The 27,499-nt window shown below is 51.8% G+C and overlaps 1 protein-coding gene across 2 annotated transcripts; it reads right to left on the reverse strand.

The window, feature by feature from the left end:
• LOC139268794 (derlin-2-like) lies at positions 1–27,499 on the reverse strand. 2 transcript variants are annotated; one of them, XM_070887495.1, is made up of 7 exons: positions 27,347–27,499; positions 21,788–21,853; positions 21,449–21,522; positions 14,758–14,851; positions 12,271–12,466; positions 9,213–9,303; positions 1–2,461 (listed from the first exon to the last, which is right to left on the reverse strand). In XM_070887495.1, exons 1-7 carry the CDS (start codon positions 27,437–27,439, stop codon positions 2,326–2,328), a joined length of 750 nt encoding a protein of 249 aa, XP_070743596.1. In that variant the 5' UTR covers positions 27,440–27,499; the 3' UTR covers positions 1–2,325. The 2 variants fall into 2 exon arrangements, with proteins under 2 accessions (XP_070743596.1, XP_070743597.1); XM_070887496.1 differs by lacking the exon at positions 14,758–14,851 and having other exon boundaries at positions 12,271–12,473.

Consider the following 27,499-nt stretch of genomic DNA (forward strand, 5'->3'; position numbering starts at 1 on the left):
TTAAAAAAAACTTTTTTGTGCATTTTATTTCCAAGGTGCTCATGGTTACAAAATATGATCTGTATATGCAACCCATTTACAAAGTTATAAATATAAACACAGGATCATAGTATACATTTGTAATAAATAAAAATGTACACAAGTCACAAGAGATTGTATCTCTTTAGTTCGGGGTAATATATCGTGTTTAATACAGAAGTCACTGCAAACGTGTGTATCCACTGCTGAAAAAGCAAAATACTTTATTCCTTCAAGTAGAATATGGCAGGGGAGAAAATGGAGCTCAGTTTAATGTCTCATTCGAAAGACGGCACCTCTGACAGTGCAGCACTCCCTCAGCACTGCATTGAGTTTCCTGCCAACTGAATTTGCACTTATAATATGCAAGGTCTGCAACCCAGGGGAGGAGGAGCACAGCCACTTGAATACTCTCCTTGCTTGACCAAGGTCCATCTAGTTCACCTTCTCCCATCCTGGTACCGATACTCTGATAATGGAGCTGTTGGCTAACCATGGCAATGGGAGTTGGCATTCCTCTGGCCCATGACTTCGAAACGTTAACTCGGTGTCTCTCCTCAGGTACTGCCTGACCTGTGAATCTTCCTCCCCCATTACTAGTCTATTCTATTCTTTTTGAAGTGCAAAAGGCTTCAACATGAAGTGGTTTCATGTAGATAAGTAGAGTACAAGTTTTTAAAAAATTCAAATTTCACATGGTGCTGGGATGGAAAGGGCCATTCAGCCCACTGTCCCGAGAATATCATCAACCTGACTAACTCCCCTTCAATGAGCCCCAAAAGCTTGCAACCCTGTGAAATAAGGACCCCAATGTAAACGCTGCTGCCCCAGGCTCAGCCTGTCAATAGCAGCACAAGTTACATCAGTCTCCAGCCTGGTGCCACACACATCTTCCCTTTATCAATTATTATCATTCATTTCAGGTCTGCCAATTTATTCGGGCCTCTGGCCTCAGTAAAAAGGGGAGGGAGAGTGCACAGCTACTTTCTCTAGCTGTCCATCACTGATGTGGATTGTTTCTTTACCAATTCTCTTCCCTTCCGTCCCTCATGAAGGTACTAACTCCTCCTGAGGTACAGTTCCTGCTGGCACTGCCCACTGTGATTGCGCCCCAAAAGGCCCTCCTCGCACAACACACACAGCAGTCTGATCATCAGAACACAGGGGTAGGAGATTTGCCCCTTCCAGCCTGCTTCGCCATACTGTAAGATCATGGCTGATCTGCGACTTCAACTCCACCTTCCCATCGATCCCCATATCCTTTGATTCTCTTTAGTATTCAAAAATCTATCACTCGCTATCTTTAATATCCTCAACGACGGAGCATCCGCAGCTCTCTGGAATAAAAAGGGAAATCAGCAGTACGACCAGGGCTTCCACACCTTTAAGAGCATGAAATCTCTTTTTTAAATTAGAAACTAGTTTATGAAGAAACTTGGTTGTCAGAAGCTTCCATTTCTCCAGAGACAAATGGTGCTGAACAGGCAGAGATCCCACTGTGCCAAAATCCGTTCTGTTTCTACCCCTGCCCCAAACAAGTCGCTCCCTTTTACCAGGGATTGATAAACCCTCAGCTCGGGGCTGATTTGTAACCCAGGTCTGTAACTGAAAGATTAAAAAACCCAGTGAGCAATCCCCAGTCACAATTACACCCCCACCCCTCCTGAAGGTGCACACTCTCGCTTGTGTCCAGGTCCACAGGCGACATTCTTCACGTGAACCTGGACAGTGACTGTCCACAGGATATTCAGACATGGGGAGCATCACAGCAAAAGCACACATTTCCCAGGAGGATAACAATCAGGAGTGGAAATCATGGTGGATTTTTCCTCCTCCTTCACCCGGGGCTGCTGAGGCCAATTGTAGCCCAGCTAACTCATTCGAGCCTGGGGGATTGACAGGACATGGTGATTGTGTGGCTCAATACTGTCATCACGCACCAGCTGGGAGGCTCAGCAACTGTCCAGTTTGAGATAGTAACACGAGTAAAATAGAGCCACTTTCACACCAAGGGAGTCCGTCACTCTGATGCTATGAGATGAGGCAAGTTGTGAGAGCTTGGATACAATGGACTTACACACGAGTAAAGGTATTCAAAGCACGATGAGAAACTCTGCCACCAACTCTTTAAAAACATTCTGGAATTTGTCGATGACGGTGATGCAACAACTGCGATCAATTATCACTTTAATTGTCACAGTCAGGAATCAAAGGTCCTGAAAGCACCACAATCTGTACATAAAATAAAATAAAAAATAAACTTTCTCCGTTTCTGTAATGTCCATTCTCCGGTCAGAACTTGAGGCATCACTGCCGCGCATTAGGGTTCTGTTCGTTCTGCTCCCCGAGTCGTTGCCCCTGACCCCAGTTGAACCCCCCGGGCCGATCCTCAGGGAGCACGTTGTAATTGGGATCCTCCTCCGCGCCGTCAAAAATTGCCTTCCTATAATTCAGAGAGAAGCAAGAAACAGAGTTACGTCATGTGTGGGAACTGCAATAAAGATCTCTACACCTGTGGCAGAGTGTCCGATGCACATGGCCCAGAGAGGCAGGGGCCAGGGCGAGGCAGGGGACAGGGCGAGGCAGGGGAGGGGAGGCAGGGGACAGGGCGAGGTGGGGAGGGGAGGCAGGGGACAGGCGGGGAGGGGAGGCAGGGGACAGGCGGGGAGGGGAGGCAGGGGACAGGGCGAGGTGGGGAGGGGAGGCAGGGGCCAGGCGGGGAGGGGAGGCAGGGGACAGGCGGGGAGGGGAGGGGAGGCAGGGGCCAGGGCGAGGCGGGGAGGGGAGGCAGGGGACAGGGCGAGGCGGGGAGGGGAGGCAGGGGCCAGGGCGAGGCGGGGAGGGGAGGCAGGGGACAGGGCGAGGTGGGGAGGGGAGGCAGGGGACAGGGCGAGGCGGGGAGGGGAGGCAGGGGACAGGCGGGGAGGGGAGGGGAGGCAGGGGCCAGGGCGAGGCGGGGAGGGGAGGCAGGGCGAGGCGGGGAGGGGAGGCAGGGGACAGGGCGAGGCGGGGAGGGGAGGCAGGGCGAGGCGGGGAGGGGAGGCAGGGGACAGGGCGAGGCGGGGAGGGGAGGCAGGGCGAGGCGGGGAGGGGAGGCAGGGGACAGGGCGAGGCGGGGAGGGGAGGCAGGGCGAGGCGGGGAGGGGAGGCAGGGGACAGGGCGAGGCGGGGAGGGGAGGCAGGGGACAGGGCGAGGTGGGGAGGGGAGGCAGGGGACAGGGCGAGGCGGGGAGGGGAGGCAGGGCGAGGCGGGGAGGGGAGGCAGGGGACAGGGCGAGGCGGGGAGGGGAGGCAGGGCGAGGCGGGGAGGGGAGGCAGGGCGAGGCGGGGAGGGGAGGCAGGGCGAGGCGGGGAGGGGAGGCAGGGGACAGGGCGAGGCGGGGAGGCAGGGGACAGGGCGAGGCGGGGAGGGGAGGCAGGGGCCAGGGCGAGGCGGGGAGGGGAGGCAGGGCGAGGCGGGGAGGGGAGGCAGGGGACAGGGCGAGGCGGGGAGGCAGGGGACAGGGCGAGGCGGGGAGGGGAGGCAGGGGACAGGGCGAGGCGGGGAGGGGAGGCAGGGGACAGGGCGAGGCGGGGAGGCAGGGGACAGGGCGAGGCGGGGAGGGGAGGCAGGGCGAGGCGGGGAGGGGAGGCAGGGGACAGGGCGAGGCGGGGAGGGGAGGCAGGGCGAGGCGGGGAGGGGAGGCAGGGGACAGGGCGAGGCGGGGAGGGGAGGCAGGGGACAGGGCGAGGCGGGGAGGGGAGGCAGGGCGAGGCGGGGAGGGGAGGCAGGGGACAGGGCGAGGCGGGGAGGGGAGGCAGGGCGAGGCGGGGAGGGGAGGCAGGGGACAGGGCGAGGCGGGGAGGCAGGGGACAGGGCGAGGCGGGGAGGGGAGGCAGGGGACAGGGCGAGGCGGGGAGGGGAGGCAGGGGCCAGGGCGAGGCGGGGAGGGGAGGCAGGGGACAGGGCGAGGCGGGGAGGGGAGGCAGGGGACAGGGCGAGGCGGGGCGGGGAGGCAGGGGCCAGGGCGAGGCGGGGAGGGGAGGCAGGGCGAGGCGGGGAGGGGAGGCAGGGGACAGGGCGAGGCGGGGAGGGGAGGCAGGGGCCAGGGCGAGGCGGGGAGGGGAGGCAGGGGCCAGGGCGAGGCGGGGAGGGGAGGCAGGGGACAGGGCGAGGCGGGGCGGGGAGGCAGGGGCCAGGGCGAGGCGGGGAGGGGAGGCAGGGGACAGGGCGAGGCGGGGAGGGGAGGCAGGGGCCAGGGCGAGGCAGGGGACAGGGCGAGGCGGGGAGGGGAGGCAGGGGCCAGGCGGGGAGGGGAGGCAGGGCGAGGCGGGGAGGGGAGGCGGGGAGGGGAGGCAGGGGCCAGGGCGAGGCGGGGAGGGGAGGCGGGGGACAGGGCGAGGCGGGGGACAGGGCGAGGCGGGGAGGCAGGGGACAGGGCGAGGCGGGGGACAGGGCGAGGCGGGGAGGCAGGGGACAGGGCGAGGCGGGGAGGGGAGGCAGGGGACAGGGCGAGGCGGGGGACAGGGCGAGGCGGGGAGGCAGGGGACAGGGCGAGGCGGGGAGGCAGGGGACAGGGCGAGGCGGGGAGGCAGGGGACAGGGCGAGGCGGGGGACAGGGCGAGGCGGGGGACAGGGCGAGGCGGGGGACAGGGCGAGGCGGGGAGGCAGGGGACAGGGCGAGGCGGGGAGGCAGGGGACAGGGCGAGGCGGGGGACAGGGCGAGGCGGGGAGGCAGGGGACAGGGCGAGGCGGGGAGGCAGGGGACAGGGCGAGGCGGGGGACAGGGCGAGGCGGGGAGGCAGGGGACAGGGCGAGGCGGGGAGGCGGGGGACAGGGCGAGGCGGGGAGGCAGGGGACAGGGCGAGGCGGGGAGGCGGGGGACAGGGCGAGGCGGGGAGGCAGGGGACAGGGCGAGGCGGGGAGGCAGGGGACAGGGCGAGGCGGGGAGGCGGGGGACAGGGCGAGGCGGGGGACAGGGCGAGGCGGGGAGGCAGGGGACAGGGCGAGGCGGGGGACAGGGCGAGGCGGGGAGGCAGGGGACAGGGCGAGGCGGGGGACAGGGCGAGGCGGGGAGGCAGGGGACAGGGCGAGGCGGGGAGGCAGGGGACAGGGCGAGGCGGGGGACAGGGCGAGGCGGGGGACAGGGCGAGGCGGGGAGGCAGGGGACAGGGCGAGGCGGGGGACAGGGCGAGGCGGGGAGGCAGGGGACAGGGCGAGGCGGGGGACAGGGCGAGGCGGGGAGGCAGGGGACAGGGCGAGGCGGGGAGGCAGGGGACAGGGCGAGGCGGGGGACAGGGCGAGGCGGGGGACAGGGCGAGGCGGGGGACAGGGCGAGGCGGGGAGGCAGGGGACAGGGCGAGGCGGGGAGGCAGGGGACAGGGCGAGGTGGGGAGGCAGGGGACAGGGCGAGGTGGGGAGGCAGGGGACAGGGCGAGGTGGGGAGGCAGGGGACAGGGCGAGGTGGGGAGGCAGGGGACAGGGCGAGGCGGGGAGGGGAGGCAGGGGACAGGGCGAGGCAGGGGACAGGGCGAGGTGGGGAGGGGAGGCAGGGGCCAGGGCGAGGCGGGGAGGGGAGGCAGGGGACAGGGCGAGGCGGGGAGGCAGGGGACAGGGCGAGGCGGGGAGGCAGGGGACAGGGCGAGGCGGGGGACAGGGCGGGACGTTTGTATATCAGCTTTCGACTGAGGGACGGCTGGAGCGAACGCTGGGCACTGGTCACACCAAGGCAGTGCAGCCAGCTCCTGTTCCGTGTCAAACAACTAAGCAGGAGCTTTCGCTGATACATTGGGACATCTCCCAAACACAACCAATACCAGGACACTCTCCAAATTGCATAGCATTCGGTGTGGTTATTCGAGCCACATTACTGGTTTGTGATTACCATGATCCAATAGATTTGCGGGTAGCTCCTCTGCCAGCTTTGTGGATATATGTACTGCCTGGTGTGGTGGTGGAAGCCCCAGACCTGTGCTGAAGTGGCAGTGGAAAAATGACAATGGGCCAGGCCGGGCTGGGGAGGCTGGACCTGGTACGCAACGCCAGAAAGTGAACAAGATTTGTTTGGTCTGTGCTGCTTTAATCATTTATTCATTCATAGGTTGTGGGCATCGCTGGCAAGGCCGACATTTATTGCCCATCCCAAATTGCCCCCAATGGCCTTCTTCAACCGCTGCAGTCCTTCGTACCTGTCATAGCAATTCTGGTACAACTGAGTGGCTTGCTAGGCCATTTTAGAGGGCTGTTAAGAGTCAGTCACATTACTGGAGTCACATATAGGCCAAACCGGGTAAGGATGGCAGATGTCCTTCCCTAAAGGACATTAATGAACCAGTTGGGTTTTTCTGACAATCCGGTAGTTTCATGGACTAGCTTTTTAATTCCAAATTTAGCTGGTGGGATTTGAACTCATGTCTCTGGGTTTAAAAGGGATAATAGAAAAGCAAGGAGAGAGCATGAAAAATTATTGGCAAGTAAAATCAAGTAAAACCCAAAGATGTTCTATAAATATATTAAGAGCAAGAGGATAACTAAAGAAAGGGTAGGGCCTATTAGAGACCATGAGGGTAATGTGTGTGGAGGAGGAAGATGTGGGTATGGTTTCACAAAAGAGAGGGACGATGCAGATACTGCTATCGAGGAGTGTGAAATATTAGATGAAATAAACATACTGAGTGAGAAGGTATTAAGGGGTTTAGCAGTTTTGAAAGTGACTAAGTCCCCAGGCCCAGATGAAATGTATCCCAGGCTGTTAAGCGAAGCAAAAGAGGAAATAGCAGAGGCTTTGACCATCATTTTCCAATCCTCTCTGGCTTCAGGTGTGGTGCCAGAGGACTGGAGGACTGCAAACGTTGTACCGTTGTTTAAAGAAGGGAGAAAGGGATAGACCGAGTAATTACAGGCCAGTCAGCCTAACCTCAGTGGTGGGAAAACTATTGGAAAAATTCTAAAGGACAGGATAAATCTTCATTTAAAAAGACATGGATTAATCAAGGACAGTCAGCATAGATTTGTTAATGGAAGGTCATGTCTGACTAACCTGATTGAAGGCTCACTATAGGTCCCTTGCTTTTTGTGGTATACATCAATGATCTAGACTTGAATCTAGGGGGTATGATTAAGAAGTTTGTAGATGATACTAAAATCGGCTGTGTGGTTGATAATAATGAAGAACGCTGCAGACTGCAGGAAGATATCAATGAACTGGTCAGGTGGGCAGAACAGTGGCAAATAGAATTTAATCCGGAGAAGTGTGGGGTAATGCATTTGTGGAGGGTTAACAAGGAAAGGGAATACATTAAATGGTTGGACACTGAAGTATAGAGGAACAAAAGGACCTTAGAGTCCATGTCCACAGATCCCTGAAGGTAGTAGGCCAGGTAGATAAGGTGGTTAAGAAGGCATACGGAATGCTTGCCTTTATCATCATCACAGGCGGTCCCTCAAACTTCCACATGAGTTCACAGATGTTTCAATCAAGGACCCGATGTTCCAGTCCTGAGCTCCAACTGAGGGGGTGGAAGATGCCTGTGTGTGGATTCTTTTAACGTGTGGTGACCGTTGCACATCAGCCACCAAACGGGCTTGACAGAGCTAGGTCTTGGTCCAGTGGCAAGGGTTAACTAGGACGACTGGAGACCAGCTCTGCTGCACGGACCTAGTGCGCACACACATCACAGTGTGGGCTGGTCGTGCTGCCCCTGGGCCCTCGCCTCTTCTGGGCCCCGTACCCTCATTTGCCGCACCTCCGCCACGATCTCTTGCTGCTCCTCTGCCACAAACATTCGCCACACCTCATATTCCTTATATATTGACCTATTGTCCACCCGCTAATCACAGCCCGCTCACAGGGGCAAAGATTGACGCCCAAATTAAATTGCCTTTTTTAGCCAAGAATACACGAGCAGGGGGAATATGCTTGAACTGTATAAAACACTGGTCAGACCATAGCTGGAGTACTGCATGCAGTTCTGGTCACCGCATTACAGGAAGGACGTGATTGTACTTGAGAGGGGTACAGAGGAGATTTACGAGAATGTTGCCGAGAGTGGTGAATCTTAGCTATGAGGACAGATTGGAAAGGCTGGGTGTGTTTTCAGTGGAGCAGGGGAGGCTGAGGGGAGACCTCATTGAGGTGTATAAAATTATGATGGGCCTCGATATAGTGGATAGAGGGTCAACAACCAGAGGGCATAAATTTAATGTAATTGGTAGAAGTTTTAGAGGGGATTTGAGGGGAAGTTTCTTTACCCAGAGGGCAGTGGAGGTCTGGAACTCACTGCCTGAAAGGGTGGTAGAGGCAGAAACCCTCCCCACATTTAAAAAGTACATGAATGTGCACTTGAAGTGCTGCAACCTGCAGGATTACAGACCTAGAGCTGGAAAGTGGGATTAGACTGGATAGCCTCTTGCTGGCCGGTGCGGACACGATGGGCCGAAATGGCCGCCTTCCGTGCTGTAAACGTCTATGATTCTATGATTTCTAGTCCAGTAACATAAGCACTATAATACCGTCCACTGTTGAAAAGCCAGTCAGCACACATTATGTTCACAATGGAGCAGGATAAGAGTGCAGCCAGTGCCCAGGGAACCCTCCCCCAGCATCAGTCAGCAGCCTTCAGAACAGGGCATTCAGAGAAGGTAAAAAAACTTAGAAAGTAAAAATAACAAAAGTCAAACTACTAAGGCCATAAAAAGGTAGGACAATGGATACATGTTCAGTGGAGTGAGGGGGATTTACTCCAGCACTCAGCAGCCAGTGGAGTGAGGGGGATTTACTCCAGCACTCAGCAGCCAGTGGAGTGAGGGGGATTTACTCCAGCACTCAGCAGCCAGTGGAGTGAGGGGATTTACTCCAGCACTCAGCAGCCAGTGGAGTAAGGGGGATTTACTCCAGCACTCAGCAGCCAGTGGAGTGAGGGGGATTTACTCCAGCACTCAGCAGCCAGTGGAGTGAGGGGGATTTACTCCAGCACTCAGCAGCCAGTGGAGTGAGGGGGATTTACTCCAGCACTCAGCAGCCAGTGGAGTGAGGGGGATTTACTCCAGCACTCAGCAGCCAGTGGAGTGAGGGGGATTTACTCCAGCACTCAGCAGCCAGTGGAGTGAGGGGGATTTACTCCAGCACTCAGCAGCCAGCTTGATTTAGCCGAATATATTTTGTTCACTGTAATAACAAAAACGGTAATAAGAAAATAAAGAGGCAAAGACTTACAGAAAGCCCGGGGTCACTAGCAGCTTCACTCCTCCCGGCTGGTTCGGAAATACATCTTCTAGGAAGTAATATATATGACCGACTGCAATCCCTGTATCGAAGCAGAGGGAATACAGGCTTCAGGTTATTCAAGGGCTTCTCACACCGATTCCCATTGGGCAGAATTATCTGATGCTATGGACAGGGACATGGACTAGGGATCAGTGCACTAGTACCTCACACACAATAGCTCAATATTTACACAGTTATATCATATCGGGATCCTCCGCACTGTTACTCACGGGTAGTCCAGGTCTGCAGCCACTCGCATTTCATCCTCACTGAAAATCCTTCTATTCTTCACCCAAACTCCCTCAGTGACCTCCTCCCGCATTTCATCATCGCACCCCCCCCCCCCGCAAACACTGGCCCCCTCCCCCCCAAACACTGCTCCCCCTCCCCACTCTTCCCCCCCCCCCAAACACTGCCCTCACCCCCAAACACTGGGCCCCTCCTCCCCCGCACACTCACCAACACTGGATCCCTCCCCCCTCTCCCCCACCCCACACACACTGGGCCCATAGAAAATAGGTGCAGGAGCAGGCCATTCAGCCCTTCGAGCCTGCATCGCCATTCAATAAGATCATGGCTGATCATTCAATATCAGTACCCCTTAACTGCTTTCTCTCCATACCCCTTCATCCCTTTGGCCGTAAGGGCCATATCTAACTCCCTCTTGAATACATCTAACAAACTGGCCTCAACAACTCTCTGCAGTAGATAATTCCACAGGTTAACAACTCTCTGAGTGAAGAAGTTTCTCCTCATCTCAGTCCTAAATGGCTTATCCCTTATTCTTAGACTGTGACCCCTGGTCCTGGAGCTCCCCAGCAACCGGAACATTCTTCCTGCCTCTAACCTGTCCAATCCCGTCAGCATTTTATATGTTTCTATGAGATCCCCTCTCATTCTTCTAAACTCCAGTGAATACAGGCCCAGTCGATCCAGTCTCTCCTCATATGTCAGTCCTGCCATCCCGGGAATCAATCTGGTGAACCTTCGCTGTACTCCCTCAATAGCAAGAACGTCCTTCCTCATTGGGCCCATCCGTGCCCCCACCGCCAACGCCCCCCCCCCCCCCCGCCCCTCTATAACAATCTGCTCCCTCACATACACAGATTGGAAACACAGCCCAAGGTCAGTGGTACGACCTTCGCATTGTGAGCAGCTAAACAGAAACATAGAAAATAGGTGCAGGAGCAGGACATTCGGCCCTTCGAGTCTGCACCGCCATTCAATAAGATCATGGCTGATCATTCACCTCAGTACCCCTTTCCTGCTTTCTCTCCATTCCCCTTGATCCCTTTAGCCGTAAGGGCCATATCTAACTCCCTCTTGAATATATCCAATGAATTGGCCTCAACAACTCTCTGCGGTAGGGAATTCCACAGGCTCACCACTCTCTGGGTGAAAAAGTTTCTCATCTCAGTCCTAAATGGCTTACCCCTTATCCTTAGACTGTGTCCCCTGGTTCTGGACTTCCCCAACATCGGGAACATTCTTCCTGCATCTAACCTGTCCAGACCCGTCAGAATTTTAGATGTTTCTATGAGATCCCCTCTCATCCTTCTAAACTCCAGTGAATAAAGGCCCAGTTGATCCAGTCTCTCCTCATATGTCAGTCCAGCCATCCCTGGAATCAGTCTGGTGAACTTTCGCTGCACTCTCTCAATAGCAAGAACGTCCTTCCTCAGATTAGGAGACCTAAACTGAACACAATATTCCAGGTGAGGCCTCACCAAGGCCCTGTACAACTGCAGTAAGACCTCCCTGCTCCTATACTCAAATCCCCTAGCTATGAAGGCCAACATACCACTTGCCTTCTTCACAGCCTGCATGCCAACTTTCAATGACTGATGTACCAGGTCTCGTTGCACCTCCCCTTTTCCTAATCTGCCACCATTCAGATAATATTCTGCCTTCGTTTTTTTGCCACCCAAGTGGATAATTTCACATTTAGTTTGCCCACTCACCTAACCTGTCCAAGTCACCCTGCAGCCTCTTAGCGTCCTCCTCAAAGCCCACACCGCCACCCAGCTTCATGTCATCTGCAAACTTGGAGATATTACACTCATTTCCTTCATCTAAATCATTAATGTATATTGTAATTAGCTGGGGTCCTAGCAATGAGCCCTGCAACACCCCACTAGTCACTGCCTGCCATTCTGAAAAGGACCCGTTTATCCCGATTCTCTGCTTCCTGTCTGCCAACCAGTTCTCTATCCACGTCAGTACATTACCCCCAATACCATGTGCTTTAATTTTGCACACCAATCTCTTGTGTGGGACCTTGTCAAAAGCCTTTTGAAAGTCCAAATACACCACATCCACTGGTTCTCCCTTGTCCACTTTACCAGTTACATCCTCAAAAAATTCTACAAGATTTGTCAAGCATGATTTCCCTTTCATAAATCCATGCTCACTTGGTCCGATCCTGTCGCTGCTTTCCAAATGCGCTATTTCATCTTTAAGAATTGATTCCAACATTTTCCCCACTACTGATGTCAGGCTAACTGGTCGATAATTACCCATTTTCTCTCTCTCTCTCTCCTCTTTTAAAAAGTAGTTACATTAGCTACCCTCCAGTCGATAGGGACTGATCCAGAGTCGATAGTGGAAAATGATCACCAATGCATCCACTATTTCTAGGGCCACTTCCTTATGTACTCTGGGATGCAGGCTATCAGGCCCCGGGGATTTATCGGCCTTCAATCCCATCAATTTCCCTAACACAATTTCCCGCCTAATAAGGATTTCCTTCAGTTCCTCCTTCTCACTAGACCCTTGGTCCCCTAGTATTTCCGGAAGGTTATTTGTGAATTCCTTGAATCAGCATCTATGAAGCTTAAGACCGGAGCAATCAAGAGACCGGTCAGTGCAGCTATCCCCCTTTGTAATCCCGAAAAGCATCCACTTGCCCTTTCAGTCAGCTCACCATCAGCCCTAGAATGATGTGTTAAATCAGGGCTTTCTGGGTTGAGCATGAACAACTTTGTAAATTCAAACACTTGGAACGTACCCAACAGGTCAACGATGACAGAGTTTCCCAGGAGCAGTGAGAATCCCATCAGCACCCATGGCAAGAAGGGAGCCTGGAAGTTGAGCAGTCCAAAGAAATTCATTCGTACAAATGGGTTCCTCCTGCTCCAGATGTACACCAGCATGATGGTGAAGGCCTGGCCCAGAAAGAACAAGCTCGCAAAGATTCCAAACAGCTGAGTACTACAGAGTCAAGGCTGACGGAACATGAAGAGAGCAGATCTGACACCGGGTACCTCTCGTACAGTTAGCTGGCTCGCATCCACGTTCATTTCAAGAGATCGGCCCTTTGCACACTTCCAGTGCTCTGTTCACTGGTCATTTAAAAAGCAAGTGAAACATCATTCCTGATTATCACAGACTAGGTAACACGCTCTGTGATGAGCCCAGAAGTGAGTCAGGCACCAGAAAGAGTAAACCCTCCCATATCCAGCAAAGACCAGCATTTCTCCACTGCGCACTACTTGGTCAAGGGAGAACCAGTGGATGTGGTGTATTTGGACTTTCAAAAGGCTTTTGACAAGGTCCCACACAAGAGATTGGTGTGCACAATTAAAGCACATGGTATTGGGGGTAATGTACTGACGTGGATAGAGAACTGGTTGGCAGACAGGAAGCAGAGAGTCGGGATAAACGGGTCCTTTTCAGAATGGCAGGCAGTGACTAGTGGGGTACCGCAGGGCTCAGTGCTGGGACCCCAGCTCTTTACAATTTACATTAACGATTTGGATGAAGGAATTGAGTGTAATATCTCCAAGTTTGCAGATGACACTAAACTGGGTGGCGGTATGAGCTGTGAGGGGGATGCTAAGAGGCTGCAGGGTGACTTGGACAGGTTAGGTGAGTGGGCAAATACATGGCAGATGCAGTATGATGTGGATAAATGTGAGGTTATCCATTTTGGGGGAAAAAACACGAAGGCAGAATATTATCTGAATGGCGGCAGATCAGGAAAAGGGGAGGTGCAACGAGACCTGGGTGTCATGATATATCAGTCATTGAAGGTTGGCATGCAGGTACAGCAGGCAGAAGGCAAATGATATGTTGGCCTTCATAGCTAGGGGATTTGAGTATAGGAGCAGGGAGGTCTTACTGCAGTTGTACAGGGCCTTAGTGAGGCCTCACCTGGAGTTTTGGTCTCCTAATCTGAGGAAGGACGTTCTTGCTATTGAGGGTGTGCAGCGAAGGTTCACCAGACTAATTCCAGGGATGGCTGGACTGTCATATGAGGTGAGACTGGATCAACTGGGCCTTTATTCACTGGAGTTTAGAAGGATGAGAGGGGATCTCATAGAAATGTATAAGATTCTGATGAGACTGGACAGATTAGATGCGGGAAGAATGTTTCCGATGTTGGGGAAGTCCAGAACCAGGGGACATAGTCTTAGGATAAGGGGTAGGCCATTTAAGACTGAGATGAGGAGAAACTTCTTCACTCAGAGAGTTGTTAACCTGTGGAATTCCCTGCCGCAGAGAGTTGTTAATGCCAGTTCACTGAATATATTCAAGAGGGAGTTAGATATGGCTCTTACGGCTAAAGGGGATCAAGGGGTATGGAGAGAAAGCAGGAAAGGGGTACTGAGGGAATGATCAGCCATGATCTTATTGAATGGCGGTGCAGGCTTGAAGGGCCGAATGGCCTACTCCTGCACCTATTTTCTGTGTTTCTATGTTTCTCAGCCATCCTGCGAGTGATTGCCACACTATTCCTGACCTGTGGCAACAGAGCTGTGTAACCGATCTCCAGGCACGGTGTGTAGGCCACGCTCTGCATAGCCCACTGCTACACCTCCCTTCATTCAGCCTTTCTGGCCCAAGGTGTACAGCCACACTGCCCACCTGCCCAGCAATTTCTTCACAAGCCACACTACAGACACCAACTCCGCACCGCGATGTGAAGGCGCTACGCACGTGGGCCATTTGTGCTGGGGTGCAAGGGGACATCTGAGGGATAGTGCGCAATTAAAGGTGAACAGCCACATCCACACTACAGCGCCATGTCAGCCTGTTTGACAAATTGCTCGAGATATTTAGTGATTTACAGAGGCTTCCTTGATGTTTCGCACTGCTGATGGTCCATCACCCAGACCCCAGTGATGTGCTAAGCGAGACCGTATATACCTCTGCCCATGATTTATTGCACTGCTATCATTTCCCTACATTGCAACAGTGACTACACTTCAAGTAGTACTACATTGTACGGAGCACGCTTTGAGACAACCTGAGGCCATGAAAGGTGCTGTATAAAAGCACACCGTCCTCCCTGGATATTTGGAGGAGATGGTGATCCGAGACCTGGGATAGGGGTAGGCAGGGGAAAGAGCTGGCATCACCATTACACAGTCCACAGCAACTAGTTCGGAATGATCGTCGAGGCACTCACCAATGTGAGAAGTGTAAAAGCAGTATAATGAGAGACCAGTAACAATGACTACTGCAACAATCGGGTACACTGCAGGAAGGATACCGTCATTAAAAACCCGCCGAAAATAAACATCAACAGAAAGTCAGCCGTTCTTCCCCTGAACGATCCTTCCTCCAACATTCGACAGTACCTGTATCTGGGACACCAAGTAAAGGAAGACAGCGTGCAATTCACCATCAGACCCATCCCCACCAGTGCTATGGGCAACATCCCAATGCAAATCCAAACCCTCCAGTTATCCGCACAGCAACTAGACACTTTACACATACTGAGATTCAGACATTACAGTCAGCTACTGCCCAGAATGGTACTGAACTATTCATCCCAGGTGTTATCCCACTTCTGTGTCTGATGGGAGGGGGGGGAAATCAGTCAGGGCTCCAACTCTGCCTTTCATGTTGCTCTCCACCGGGAGAGGATTTTCTCCCCTCCTCAACTGCTGACTCTTCTCTGGGGTAAGACCTATACGCCTCACCCGCCAAAACTTTGCCCAAGAGACATAGGCAGGGCGTGTCGGCAGGCTATTCAACTGCAGGGACAGCAAACTCTGAGCCTAATCCTGTACACCAAGAGTCGCTGGACACAGATGAGGAGTAGGAAACGTGGCTGATCTTCCCCTTCGTGAGCTGAGGCCAATTGTTGTGCCCCAATCTCTGACCCAAATGAGCTGACTCAGCAGCCCAGGGATTTGACCGTCGGCGATCAGAAGCACGGCTCGGAACGCACTGGCTGAATCTTACTGAGCCAATGCCATTTAAACACCTTTCATGTTAGCTTCCAGTGATCTGACTGGCTCTTCCAGATCAAGTATTGCCAGACACATTTCTCCACATTATATTCCATGTGCCATGTTCTTGTCCACTCACTTAGCCTGTCTATATTCCTTGAAGCCTCTTTCCATCCTCCTCACAACTTACATTCCCACCTAGCTTTGTACCATCAGCAAACTTGGATATATTACATTTGGTCCCCTCATCTAAATCAGTGATATAGATTGTAAATAGCTGGGGCCCAAACACTGATCCTTGCGGTACCCCACTAGTTACAGCCTGCCAACCCGAAAATTACCCATTTATTCCTACTCTCTATTTTCTGACCATTAACCAATCCTCAATCCATGCTAGTATATTACCCCCAATCCCATGAGCCCTCATTTTGATTAATAACCATCTTATCGAATGCCTTCAGAAAATCCAAATGCACCACATCCACTGGTTCCCCCTTATCTATTCTGCTCATTACAACCTCAAAAAACTCTAACAGATTTGTCAAACATGATTTCCCTTTCATAAATCCGTATTGACCTTGCCCAATCCTATTATGATTTTCTAAGTGTCCTGTTACCACATCCTTAATAACAGATTCTAGCATTTTCCTTACTACTGATGTCTGGCTAACTGGTCTGTGGTTCCCCGTTTTCTCTCTCCCTCCTTTCTTAAATAGCGGGGTTACATTTGCTACCTTCCAATCCATGGGAACCGTTCTAGAATCTATGGAATTTTGGAAGATGACAACCGATGCATCCATTATCTCTATAGCCATCTCTTTCAAAAGCAGAGGATGTTGGCCATCAGGTCCAGGGGATTCATCGGCTTTCAGTCCTACTAATTTCATCAGTACCATTTTTTTTTAACTAATACTAATTTCCTTCAGTTCCTCATTCTTGCTAGACCCTTGATTCTCCATTGAATTGAACTAAGCGCATAATTTATGCAAAATGTGACTTTTCCTCTCTTTAACTTTCACAAAGCAGCTCCTCTAGTTCCAGCACACAAGCTCATTCCTTACTCTGCATTGTTTGGTCAGATACCCCGCAGGGCAATGCTGGGAGGAGGGGGAATGGACAGGAAGGTTGTCTGGAGGGTGAATTGTGATGTGATATTGATTACTTTTAAGGATCTGAGAATATTTAAGCAGAACTTTCCACTCAGGAGATTGAATGGGTTGGTTCAGGCTGTGATTGGACATGTTAGGAAGGCTCAAGCTCGATAGGTTGAATGGTCTTTGCTGACTCTGAGCTCTGGAGCCAGTGTATCCAAGAATGAACAACTTAACGTCGATCACACTTTAAAAAATTCATTCCAGCCTTCTTCCTCTCCCGAGATATTATACCACACCTTGGCTACCCTAGCGTACTTTGGCTTTCTTCTTGTATCAGCCTAGACAGCGCGTTGTGGCAAGCTATTCAACCACAGGGGTGTCACACCCAAGCCTTGATTCTGTCCTCACCCATGTTTTTCACCTATAGAATCACAGGGTTTTACAGCACAGCAGATGACCAATTGCCCTTCTCGTTTGTGCTACTATGGAAAAAAAAACACACAAGTAGATGCTGAAATAAGGGGAGAATGGTCAGGTCCTTCTGGGTGGCTGAATGAAGATGGGCAGAGACTGTTTCCATTAGGATAGGAGAAATGTCTTCAGATAAACATGTTGGACTATGGATACTTTGCCACTGGGAATTGCTGAGGCACAGACCTTTGCATCTATTAAGGGAAGAGTAATTAAACATTTGAAGCTGCGTGAGATACAAGGCTATGGGTAGAGCGCTGGCCAGTGGGATTAGTTTGGGGATTGATAGAGGGATAAGGGGAGAGCGCGGGGCAATGGGATTAGTTTGGGGTTGATATAGAGCTATGGGGAGAGAGTGGGGCAGTGGGATTAGTTTGGGATTGATTCAGGGTTATGGGGAGTGAGCGGGGCAGTGGGATTAGTTTTGGATCACTCTAGCAAAGAGCCAGTACAGAATGCATTCTCTGTCGAGTACTGCTCAAATGACCTTGCTTTTTCTCCTCGTTGTGACGCAACAATTGCAGGAAGTGGGTAATAATAACTTTACATAGACAGTTTTCATTATAAGTATCAGCACAGAAATTTATAATAGAATTTTTAAACAAACACAGATGTGTGGCTTTAAAATTGGGACTGAATTCCACCTGTGGTCCAGGGCCTCCCCCGCCCAAAACTGCTTCACCCTAGGCTGCACTTGGTCTGCACTCCCCACGCACTGCACTACAGGAGGTCGATTGGTCAAAAATTATCAGGGGCTACAACCTCAAATACGCACACACAATTCCACCTATGCAAATAACATCTAATCATAGCTCAAGGACAGAGCCAGTTTACGTAGAGGCTTCCAATAATGGCAGCACAAGATAACCTGAAGCCTTTTCAGAGTTGGTGCTGTTTTCACAGCTGCCTTTGGAGATGATGAGCTGCACGTGCCACGCGGGGGCCAACGGATTTTTTGCTGGACAAATCTGAATGTAGTCGCATTAACGGGTTAACCTGCTTCAACCCATTTAGATAAAGCCTGTAGTTCGCAGGATACTAAAGGCGTGCTAACCAATGTTGCCCCAATTTTTTTTAGTGCACAGTCCCTTTAATTGGCCCATTCAAATTTTTGCACACGCACAGTTTCTTCCCAGTAGAGGCCGGTGAGCGGCCTGCGCGGGACTTCTAGACCACTGTGCGGCAACATTGGTGCTAACTCTCCCTTCAGGTGGCTCCAACAGAGACCTCGTGGGTAAAGGCACCAGCAGGTGTAGCCTACATGCCAGAAAGTTGCAGCTTCCAGCTCTGGCCTGTGCGGAGTTAGCTGATCGGAGCCACAGCAGCAGGAGGGGTGCTACGTTTGGGTTAGAGTAGTGAAATGAAACCATGGTTGATCAATTTGAGCAGGCTAGGGCTCTTTTCTCTAGAAAAGGCTGAGTGGGTGTCCTGATAGAGGTATTTAAAAATTCTGAAGGGGTTTGATAGGGTAGACATAGAGAAGATGTTTCCACTTGTGGGGAGTCCCGAACAAGGGATCATAAATACAAAATAATCACTGATAAATCCAAAAGGAATTCAGGAGAAAATTCTTTGCACGGAGTGTAGTTAGAATGTGGAACGTGCTACCACAGGGATTGAAGAAGCAAATAGTCCAGATGCATTCAAGGAGAAGCTAGGTAAGCACATGAGGGAGAAAGGAATAGAAGGATATGATGACAGGGTTAGATGAAGCAGGTGGAAGGGAGCTCGTGTGGAGCATAAACACCAGCACAGACCTGTTGGGCCAAATGGCCTATGCTGTAAATACTTTGTAATCTCCAGTAGATCCCTGCTGGAGAGTAATAGCGAGTGTGTGCGCTGGAGAGTAATAGCGAGTGTGTGCGCTGGAGAGTAATAGCGAGAGTGTGCGCTGGAGAGCAATAGCGAGTGCGGGCGCTGGAGAGCAATAGCGAGTGCGGGCGCTGGAGAGCAATAGCGAGTGCGCGCGCTGGAGAGCAATAGCGAGTGCGCGCGCTGGAGAGCAATAGCGAGTGCGCGCGCTGGAGAGCAATAGCGAGTGCGCGCGCTGGAGAGCAATAGCGAGTGCGCGCGCTGGAGAGCAATAGCGAGTGCGCGCGCTGGAGAGCAATAGCGAGTGCGCGCGCTGGAGAGCAATAGCGAGTGCGCGCGCTGGAGAGCAATAGCGAGTGCGCGCGCTGGAGAGCAATAGCGAGTGCGCGCGCTGGAGAGCAATAGCGAGTGCGCGCGCTGGAGAGCAATAGCGAGTGCGCGCGCTGGAGAGCAATAGCGAGTGTGTGCGCTGGAGAGTAATAGCGAGAGTGTGCGCTGGAGAGTAATAGCGAGTGTGTGCGCTGGAGTAATAGCGAGAGTGTGCGCTGGAGAGTAATAGCGAGAGTGTGCGCTGGAGAGTAATAGCGAGAGTGTGCGCTGGAGAGTAATAGCGAGAGTGTGCGCTGGAGAGTAATAGCGAGAGTGTGCGCTGGAGGGTAATAGCGAGTGCGTGCGCTGGAGAGTAATAATGAGGTGCGTGCGCTGGAGAGTAAATAATGAGGTGCGTGCGCTGGAGAGTAAGAGTGAGGTGTGTGCGCTGGAGAGTAAGAGTGAGGTGTGTCCGCTGGATGAGAAGATTGGACTTGATTGTGATACCCCCACAATCGATGAGCTTACTCACTGGCTGATTTCTGAAAGAAGAATGGTACTTTAGAGAGGTACTGGAGGGCACTCATGGATCCCATCAATACCTTTGGGAAAAGCAAAAAGAAAACTGGGCCGCAGGGAGGAGGGGTGGGGGAGGGGAGGAAAGAGTGTTCAGTTTGGCTCCAGCTGTGATGTGCAATCCTGGCTGACCCTTTAAAGCCACGATTCTTCATGGGTAAATCCAGGTCAATTTAACTACTCAGAAGCTGTCAAGTCAGCGAGCAATCACTTCCAGCTTGCAAATGCCAATGATTGGCTTCTTCCTTTAAAAAACACCATTTTACATCAAAACAAAAAAAAAGACAGAAAGGCCATTTTTATTTTAAAGCGAGTTCAGCAACTGTTGCTAAACTACTGGCAGCTGTGTAAGGATAAGCAGACACCAGGCAAGACGTGGCAATGTTTCTAAAGTTGCATTGAAAAGAACATTAAAAGTTGAAAGTGATAGACCCCAGCAAGCAATGTGGTGTTGGGCACAGAACCCTCACAGGCTGCAGCCCAGAAACCGCAGCAGCTCTCAGTTAGCTCACCACGCCCAGTAGCCAAGAGACAACAGCAGCTGTACAACTCACATAGCTTGCAATCTCCAGCTGCCTCTGTGGTCTCACTGCCCTGACAGACAGACCCAGCGCTGAGTTCTGACCTGGACCTGATGTAATCAAAGTGGTGGAGCGACAACACTCACTCCCTCAATCCCAATCTGAACTCACTGTGTTTTAGGGGAAGTCACAGGGCAGTGTTCTGCTGCTCCTGATTCTTTTAATTCTTGAAGTTAGATTGAAAAAAAATCTTAGCTTACAGAACGTGAATCCTGGTTCTTCACTGCACTGCTGGGGCCGGGTCTGAAGTGGAATAGGAAGAGCTCAACACACCAACCCCTCACACACCTGAAGGGCATAAAGTCTGCAAGGCTTCTAATTGACGATTGAGGGTTGATATCTAACCCAGCGGCAGCTACCGAAAGCTTCACTCACCAGAAACAGCTCAGCTGCCACTCAAACAAGTTGAAAGGAAACTCCTGCCATAGCTCAGTATTGCTGAAGCTATGAGCATTGCAAGCAGGACCAAAAAACATCAGAAATTTCAGATCCACTGAAATACATCCTTCACTGCTCTTCCTTCTAAAAAGAAAAAGGCACCCAAAGAGCAAAAAAGGAGATCCGTCATCGGGTGTGACAGGGCCAATATGGGCCGCCAACTCCTGGGGACAGGATACTTGGAACTTGTGTGTGTAGGGTGGGAGACGAGCAAGAATGCTTTCTCTAATACCTTTATTCAGATTACACCCAAGGGATCAACTTGAAAATTCAAACTTATGAAACCTATTGTTAAATACAAGCATTGGCCACTCCGTTAACTGGGAAACTGGATCACAGCAAACGCTCTCATCAGCAGGCAAGGGTCGTCAGTGCTGAGTGGGGACAGGAACAAGTTCCACTGGGAGTCGGCATCAGGCACACACAAGATCCCGGATAAACCAGTCGACCTGGCCCCAGCAGTGCAGTGAAGGACCAGGATTCACGTTCTGTAAGCTTTTTTTCAATCTAACTTCAAGCATTAAAAGAATCAGGAGCAGTAGAACACTGCCCTGTGACTTCCCCTAAAACACAGTGAGTTCAGATTGGGATTGGGGGAGCGAATGTTGTCGCCCCACCACTTTGATTACATCACGTCCAGGTCAGAACTCAGCGCTGGGTCTGTGTGTGAAACTTACCTAACCTCAACCCATCAGGCATCCCGTTCTACCATACACAAAGGATACAGAAAGATCATATTGAACAAAAAGCTAAACCCCAGGGGGCCAAAGAAAAGGAAGTTGGTCAGCAGTCTCCACACCTGCAAAACAAGGGCAAGACAGAAATGAATGAAATACACATACACAACATCCCAATCCCTTAACCCATCACAGTGATCAGTACAAGTTCACAGAGATGGAAAGGTTGGTGACATTTTCAGGGTGATGGGACTGTGGAAGCGGTTTGCGGTAATGGATTAAGGGTATCAAGCAAGTGCAGGTCTCCCTGCACAGCATGCTAAAGAGTCAAATAAATCTAGGACCAATGCATCATGAAGTGTGGGGTAAAAGCATTCTTCAACTCACCTGGTATTTCTTGACTATCAAATCGGGATTGAAGTAAAGCTGGAATGGGGTAATGAACTCCAGTTGCTGTGAAAAGACAAGTGAGAATTTACTCCAGGGCATCAGCTCACTACAGGACACAGTTTCATGCACCAAAGGTCTGACCCAACAAAACCGCACACACAAGTGAGCAGCACACAAACATCCCATTGAACTACAGACAGTGGGACGGGAAGGACACCAGAGACAGTCGATGTTCACGCTCTTGTATACAGGTGCTTAACTTGTATCTTTATCCATTTCAGGGAGGTTAGAGATGATTCTGGTCATCAGGTTAAGACTCATTTCTTTGGTTAGTCATAGTAAGGTGTGGTACAGACCAGAAGATCCAAGAATTAATCCATGCTTCCTGCTGCAGTAATCAATCTCAGTCAGTGCCCTGGGCTTTAGGATTGCGGGGAGGGGAAGAGACAAAAATCAGCAAAGATCCTCTGCCATGCTGGTGAATATACAAGTATGGCAGGCAAGAGCAAGTCAGGCTCAATTGTAACACCACCCAGGATTAGGGTTAGGGCTCGGGTCTGGGCTAACCCACAAAGAGCCTGCATTTAGGGTTACGGCTCGGGCCTGGGCTAGCCCACAAAAAGCCTGCATTTAGGGCTAGGGTTAGGGTCTGGGTTAGCGTTAGCCCACAAAGAGCCTGCCAATACTCACTGCAGCTCACAAATACTGAAAATCTCAGCCACTGCATTCACATCATTGGGCAGCACGTGCGTCAGACAGCATAGGACTATTTGAAGAACAGGAGAATTCTCCCTGGTGTCCTGGCCAATATGTATCCCTCAATCAACATCACTAAAACAGATGATCTGGTCATTATCTCATTGCTGTTTGTGGGAACCTGCTGTGTGTAAATTAGCTGCCACGTTTCCTGCATTACAACAGTGACTACGCTTCATTGGCTGTAACATTCGGAGGTGGAGAAAGTTGCTAAACAAAGTTATTTCTTTCTTGGGACAGCTATCCCTCAGGGGCCGGTGGGGGGGGGGAAGGAAAGAGAGATATCTGGAAAAGAGGGACGCATTTTGCTCCCGAATGCTGCATTGATCATCCACATGAGCTAATCCAGTGAGAGAGGTCAGCAGAAACCCCCAGTGCCACATCATCTGTGCACGGAAGGACACGTCACACTGCAGACAGCAGCTGCTCTTCCTGAGCCATGGTGTCTGACTGGTATCTGAACAGCACAGCCCAACTCGGCTCAAGTCAAACTGTACTCTGTACCCTGCATCAATAGTCAATCTATCTGAACACCGCCCCATTCGCAAAGGAAACTTGAAGTGCTACAGGGATCCCATTCTCGAATCCAAACTTTAACTTACCCCTTTAATGCCCACAGCACACAAACGTCGCCCCCTCGCCCCCCCCCCCCCTTACTCAGCCGGCTCGTGAAATAACATTTCTGTAAAAATACTTAACTTAGCACAGTCATCGCACTGACTGCAGTGGCTCAAAGGGAAGGCTCACCATCTTCACTCAAACAATCAAAACTCTGGACAGAAATATAATGCAGTAACTGAATCTTATTGGAACTCCCAATTCCATTGTCACATCATATGTCACTGTGAATCACCTATATCCACATCGCCCATCCCCTTACTGCCCGCCCGTCCCCGCACAACCAGTCAGTCCTTTCCTCAATCCTCACACCAACTACCAAAGGAGCGAAATCCACTTCTGTTAATCCAGAGTTTTCAGTTCAAATCCCATCATTACAAGTTGTGAAACTGAACTGAGTAAACCTGGACATTTCTGGGCAGGCACCAGGAGAATGACCGCCAGACTGTGGTAACCACCCAGTTGGGTGACGAATGTCCTTCAGGGAAGGGGAGCAGCCATCCTTACCCAGTCTGGCCTATATGTGACTGCACTAGTATAGATTCCGAATGCCTTAGGGCCACTAGGGATGGGCAATAAAGCCTGCCTCGACAGTGTCATCCAGAATAAAATGTAAATGTCTTCCCGTCAACTTTTCCATAATAAATTCCACATTGAATAGAAACTGCCGATGTAAAGCTGTCACTCTGTAACTACACCTCCCGATTGGAGCGCGGGCAGTGCAGCAGGAGCGGCGAGTGATCGGGGTCCAGGAGAGGCGAGGGCCCAGGGGCAGCACGGGCCAGCCCACACTGCGATATGTGTGTGTGCTCGGTCCGTGCAGCAGAGGTCTCCAGTTGTCTTGGGTAATCCTTGCCACTGGACCAAAACCTAGCTCTGTCGAGCCCGTGTGGTGGCTGGTGTGCAACGGCCACCTCACGTTATGTAGTTCGGGACCTAGAATGTCAGGTCCCTCATTGAAACATCTGTGAACTCATCCCTTTTTGACGTGAAAGCAAGTCATCCTCGATACGAGGGACCGCCCAAGAAGACGACACCTCTTGACATGGAGCCAGAAAAGGACTTGCATTTATATAAATTCTTTCATGACATCAGGATATCTCAAAGTGCTTTACAGCCAATTAATTACTTTTGAAGTGTAGTCACTGTTTTAATATAGGAAATGTGGCAGACAATTTGCGCACAGCAAGCTCCCAAAAAACAGCAATGTGATAATGACCAGATAATCTGTTTGTAAAGTGATGTTGATTGAGGGATAAATATTGGCCTGGACACCGGGGATAACTACTCTGCTCTTCTTCGAAATAGTGCCATGGGATCTTTTACATCCACCTGAGGGCAGACAGGGCCTCGGTTTAACATCTCATCCGAAAAATGTCACTTCAGAGAGTGCAGCGCTCCCTCAGCACTGCACTGGAGTGTCAGCCTAGATTTATGTGCTTGGTCTCTGGAATGAGACTTGAACCATAACCTTCTGTCTCAGATGAGAGAGTGTTACCCACTGAGCCACAGCTGACAGTCATTCATAACCACCACAGGTCAGGCTATAAATAGAGCTGGAGCACCGGGCCCTGGAACACTGTGGGCTGCCCCGACCTGTGTGGGAACACCACCGCAGGTCGGGGCTATAGAGCTGGAGCATCGCGGTGGAGGTGCGGCAAATGAGGGTACGGGGCCCAGAAGAGCCGAGGGCCGAGGGGCAGCAAGGACCAGCCCACACTGCGTTATGTGTGCGCACTAGGTCCGTGCAGCAGAGCAGGTCTCTAGTCGTCTTGGTTAATGCTTGCCAGTGGATAAAGGCGTAGCTCTATCAAGCCTGTGTGGTGGCTGATGTGCAACGGTCACCACACGTTTAAAAAAAATCCACGCACAGGCATCTTCCACCCCCTCAACTGGAGTTCAGGACTGGAACATCGGGTCCTTCATTGAAACATCTGTGAACTCTTGTGGAAACAAGTCCTCCTCGTTCGAGTAACCGCCTATGATGATGATCGAATGAATGAATTACATCTGAGCACCCTGCTCCAATTATTCCCCATCCTCTAACCCCGCTTGAGTTACACTTGGTTTTGACACCTCATATGTAATACCACAGGAGATCGACTACTCTGTTATGAAATATGGGTACAATAATTTAATGGTTCTGGACCAGGAGCCCAGAGGTCAGAAGTTCAAATCTCACCATGCCAAACTGTGAAGCTGAATTTAATAAACCCAGTAATTTCCAGGCTGGCTGTCACCAGGTAAATGCCTCTGAAAACTGCGAGTCGCTATTGCCCTTCAGGGAAGGGAACCTGCCCCCACCCCAGTATGGCCTACAGGTGACTGCAGTTTCACATTGTGTAGTTGACGCTGAATGTCCTCAGGGCAAAAAGATGGCGAGAGGCCATTCTGAGAGGTTAGGGCAGTTCTAAAACTCTCGAGTACAGTAAACGCTGAATAGTATTCAAGTCACAGTCCCACAGCCAGACTTCACTCGAACTCCTTGACTAGAGTAACATGCTCATAATAAGTTACTCAGAGAAACTGTTGCTGAAGTGTCTGCTGGTAGTTGTGATTGGACCAGAGCAGGTGGAGGTTCAAGCTCCACCTGGAGCCCAGTATAAAAGGGACAACACATGAATGATAAAAGCCCTCCGACGTCAATCCCAAACCGCGTGCATTAACACTGGCGTCCATTTCCTCTCCCTCTCTTCATGGCCAACGAACAGGCAGTTATTTTTTAGGGTGAGGAGGCACCCTTGTTAATAGCTTACACGAAATGTTAAACAGAATGAGATCCAGGTGGCAAAACTATCTCCTTAACTTGCGCACTTTGCTCCATTATATTACACATACATCACACTGCCCAATATTCCCAGTACAACATAGAGCAAAGCTTTCCACAATAAGAACTTACTGCTTAAAGTTGTGCTTGAAGTGCAGCCTACAAGAGCAGCACAATGTATGATTTGCTGTTAATCAGTTAGCATGCTATGTATGCACTGCGTGTCACCTTGGTGATTGCACTGGATAGCCCCACTTCCTGCCCAGTTTTCAGTCCCGATTGTCAATGAATTGCAGTTATTCTATGAAAGTCAGCACCCAAGTCGGCAGGCTATTCATACAAGTAGGACATCACACCAATGCTGTCCACATACACACATTTGGGGCACTGGTTGCATGAACACTGGCTGATTCCCCTCTCCACATCCCAGGAATACTGAGCCCAAATCTAGCTGCTCCACCACTGGCACAGGCCCGGCCGGGTTGGAGGATCATGACCCTCCGCCTCTGACCGTGGCACATTACAGGGAGCACCTGCCCATACCTTGAATTGTACAGTTCACTGATGGCCAAGAAAAGTTGGAATGGAGAGATGGCCTGACTTTGAGATGAAGTGGATGGCAGCAACTTAAGCAGCGCATGGGTTGCCAATTCTGGTTGGAGGCATTGCTGGAAGTTTGATCATGGCATCTGGGCACGAGAAGTTTGGCCCCATGCGGTCATAGAAACATAGAAAAATAGGTGCAGGAGTAGGCCATTTGGCCCTTTGAGCCTGCACCACCATTCAATAAGATCACGGCTGATCATAACCTCAGTACCCCTTTCCTGTTTTCTCTCCATATCCCTTGATCCCTTTAGCTGTAAGGGCCATATCTAACTCCCTCTTGAATATATCCAATGAACTGGCATCAACAACTCTCTGCGGCAGGGAATTCCACAGGTTAACAACTCTCTGGGTGAAGAAGTTTCTCCTCATCTCAGTCCTAAATGGCTTACCCCTTATCCTAAGACTGTGTCCCCTGGTTCTGGACTTCCCCAACATCGGGAACATTCTTCCCGCATCTAACCTGTCCAGTCCCGTTAGAATCTTATACGTTTCTATGAGATCCCCTCTCACCCTTCTAAACTCCAGTGCACATTAGCTGGTCATGGCTCTTGGCACGGAGAGTGATGTTACCCAGCCACAGGGTGGGTGCTGCAGTCATGGCTCCCCCAGCCAGCTCGGAACACTGCCCGGGGGGGAATCCATGCCCCATTCCAGGAGGCTCCTGGGCAATCCGGGAAAGCTGGGAGTGGAAGGGAAGACAAACCCCAGCCGGGGCCCCGGAGCCAGGCCCGCCCGCCTGCCCGCCCAGGTCGGCACCGAGCGCTGCACAGCGCGAGGCAGGGCCTGTCGCCCGGGGTCCCCGTCCTTACCACGGCCGCCGTGGTCAGCACACAAGCGGTGGTGTAGGCCCGGGTCACGATGGGGATCTGCCGGTATTCCTGCAGCACGCTCTGGTACGCCATGCCCGCGCCTCGCCGCCCGATCGCCAACTCCTCGCACCGGACACTCGGAACGCCGCCCGC

The sequence above is a fragment of the Pristiophorus japonicus genome, chromosome 8, assembly GCF_044704955.1.
Source record: "Pristiophorus japonicus isolate sPriJap1 chromosome 8, sPriJap1.hap1, whole genome shotgun sequence".
In the NCBI taxonomy this organism is placed as follows: domain Eukaryota; kingdom Metazoa; phylum Chordata; class Chondrichthyes; family Pristiophoridae; genus Pristiophorus; species Pristiophorus japonicus.

Excerpts from the sequence above, each read along its gene's own strand:
- LOC139268794 (XM_070887495.1), bottom strand. The coding sequence starts at position 27,439 with ATGGCGTACCAGAGCGTGCTGCAGGAATACCGGCAGATCCCCATCGTG. Across the intron at positions 21,854-27,346 it reads TGCTGACCACGGCGGCCGTG|CAACTGGAGTTCATTACCCC; the intron begins GTAAGGACGGGG and ends GTCTTTTCACAG. Across the intron at positions 14,852-21,448 it reads TTGTTCAATATGATCTTTCT|ATACAGGTACTGTCGAATGT; the intron begins GTATCCTTTGTG and ends TTGGTGTCCCAG.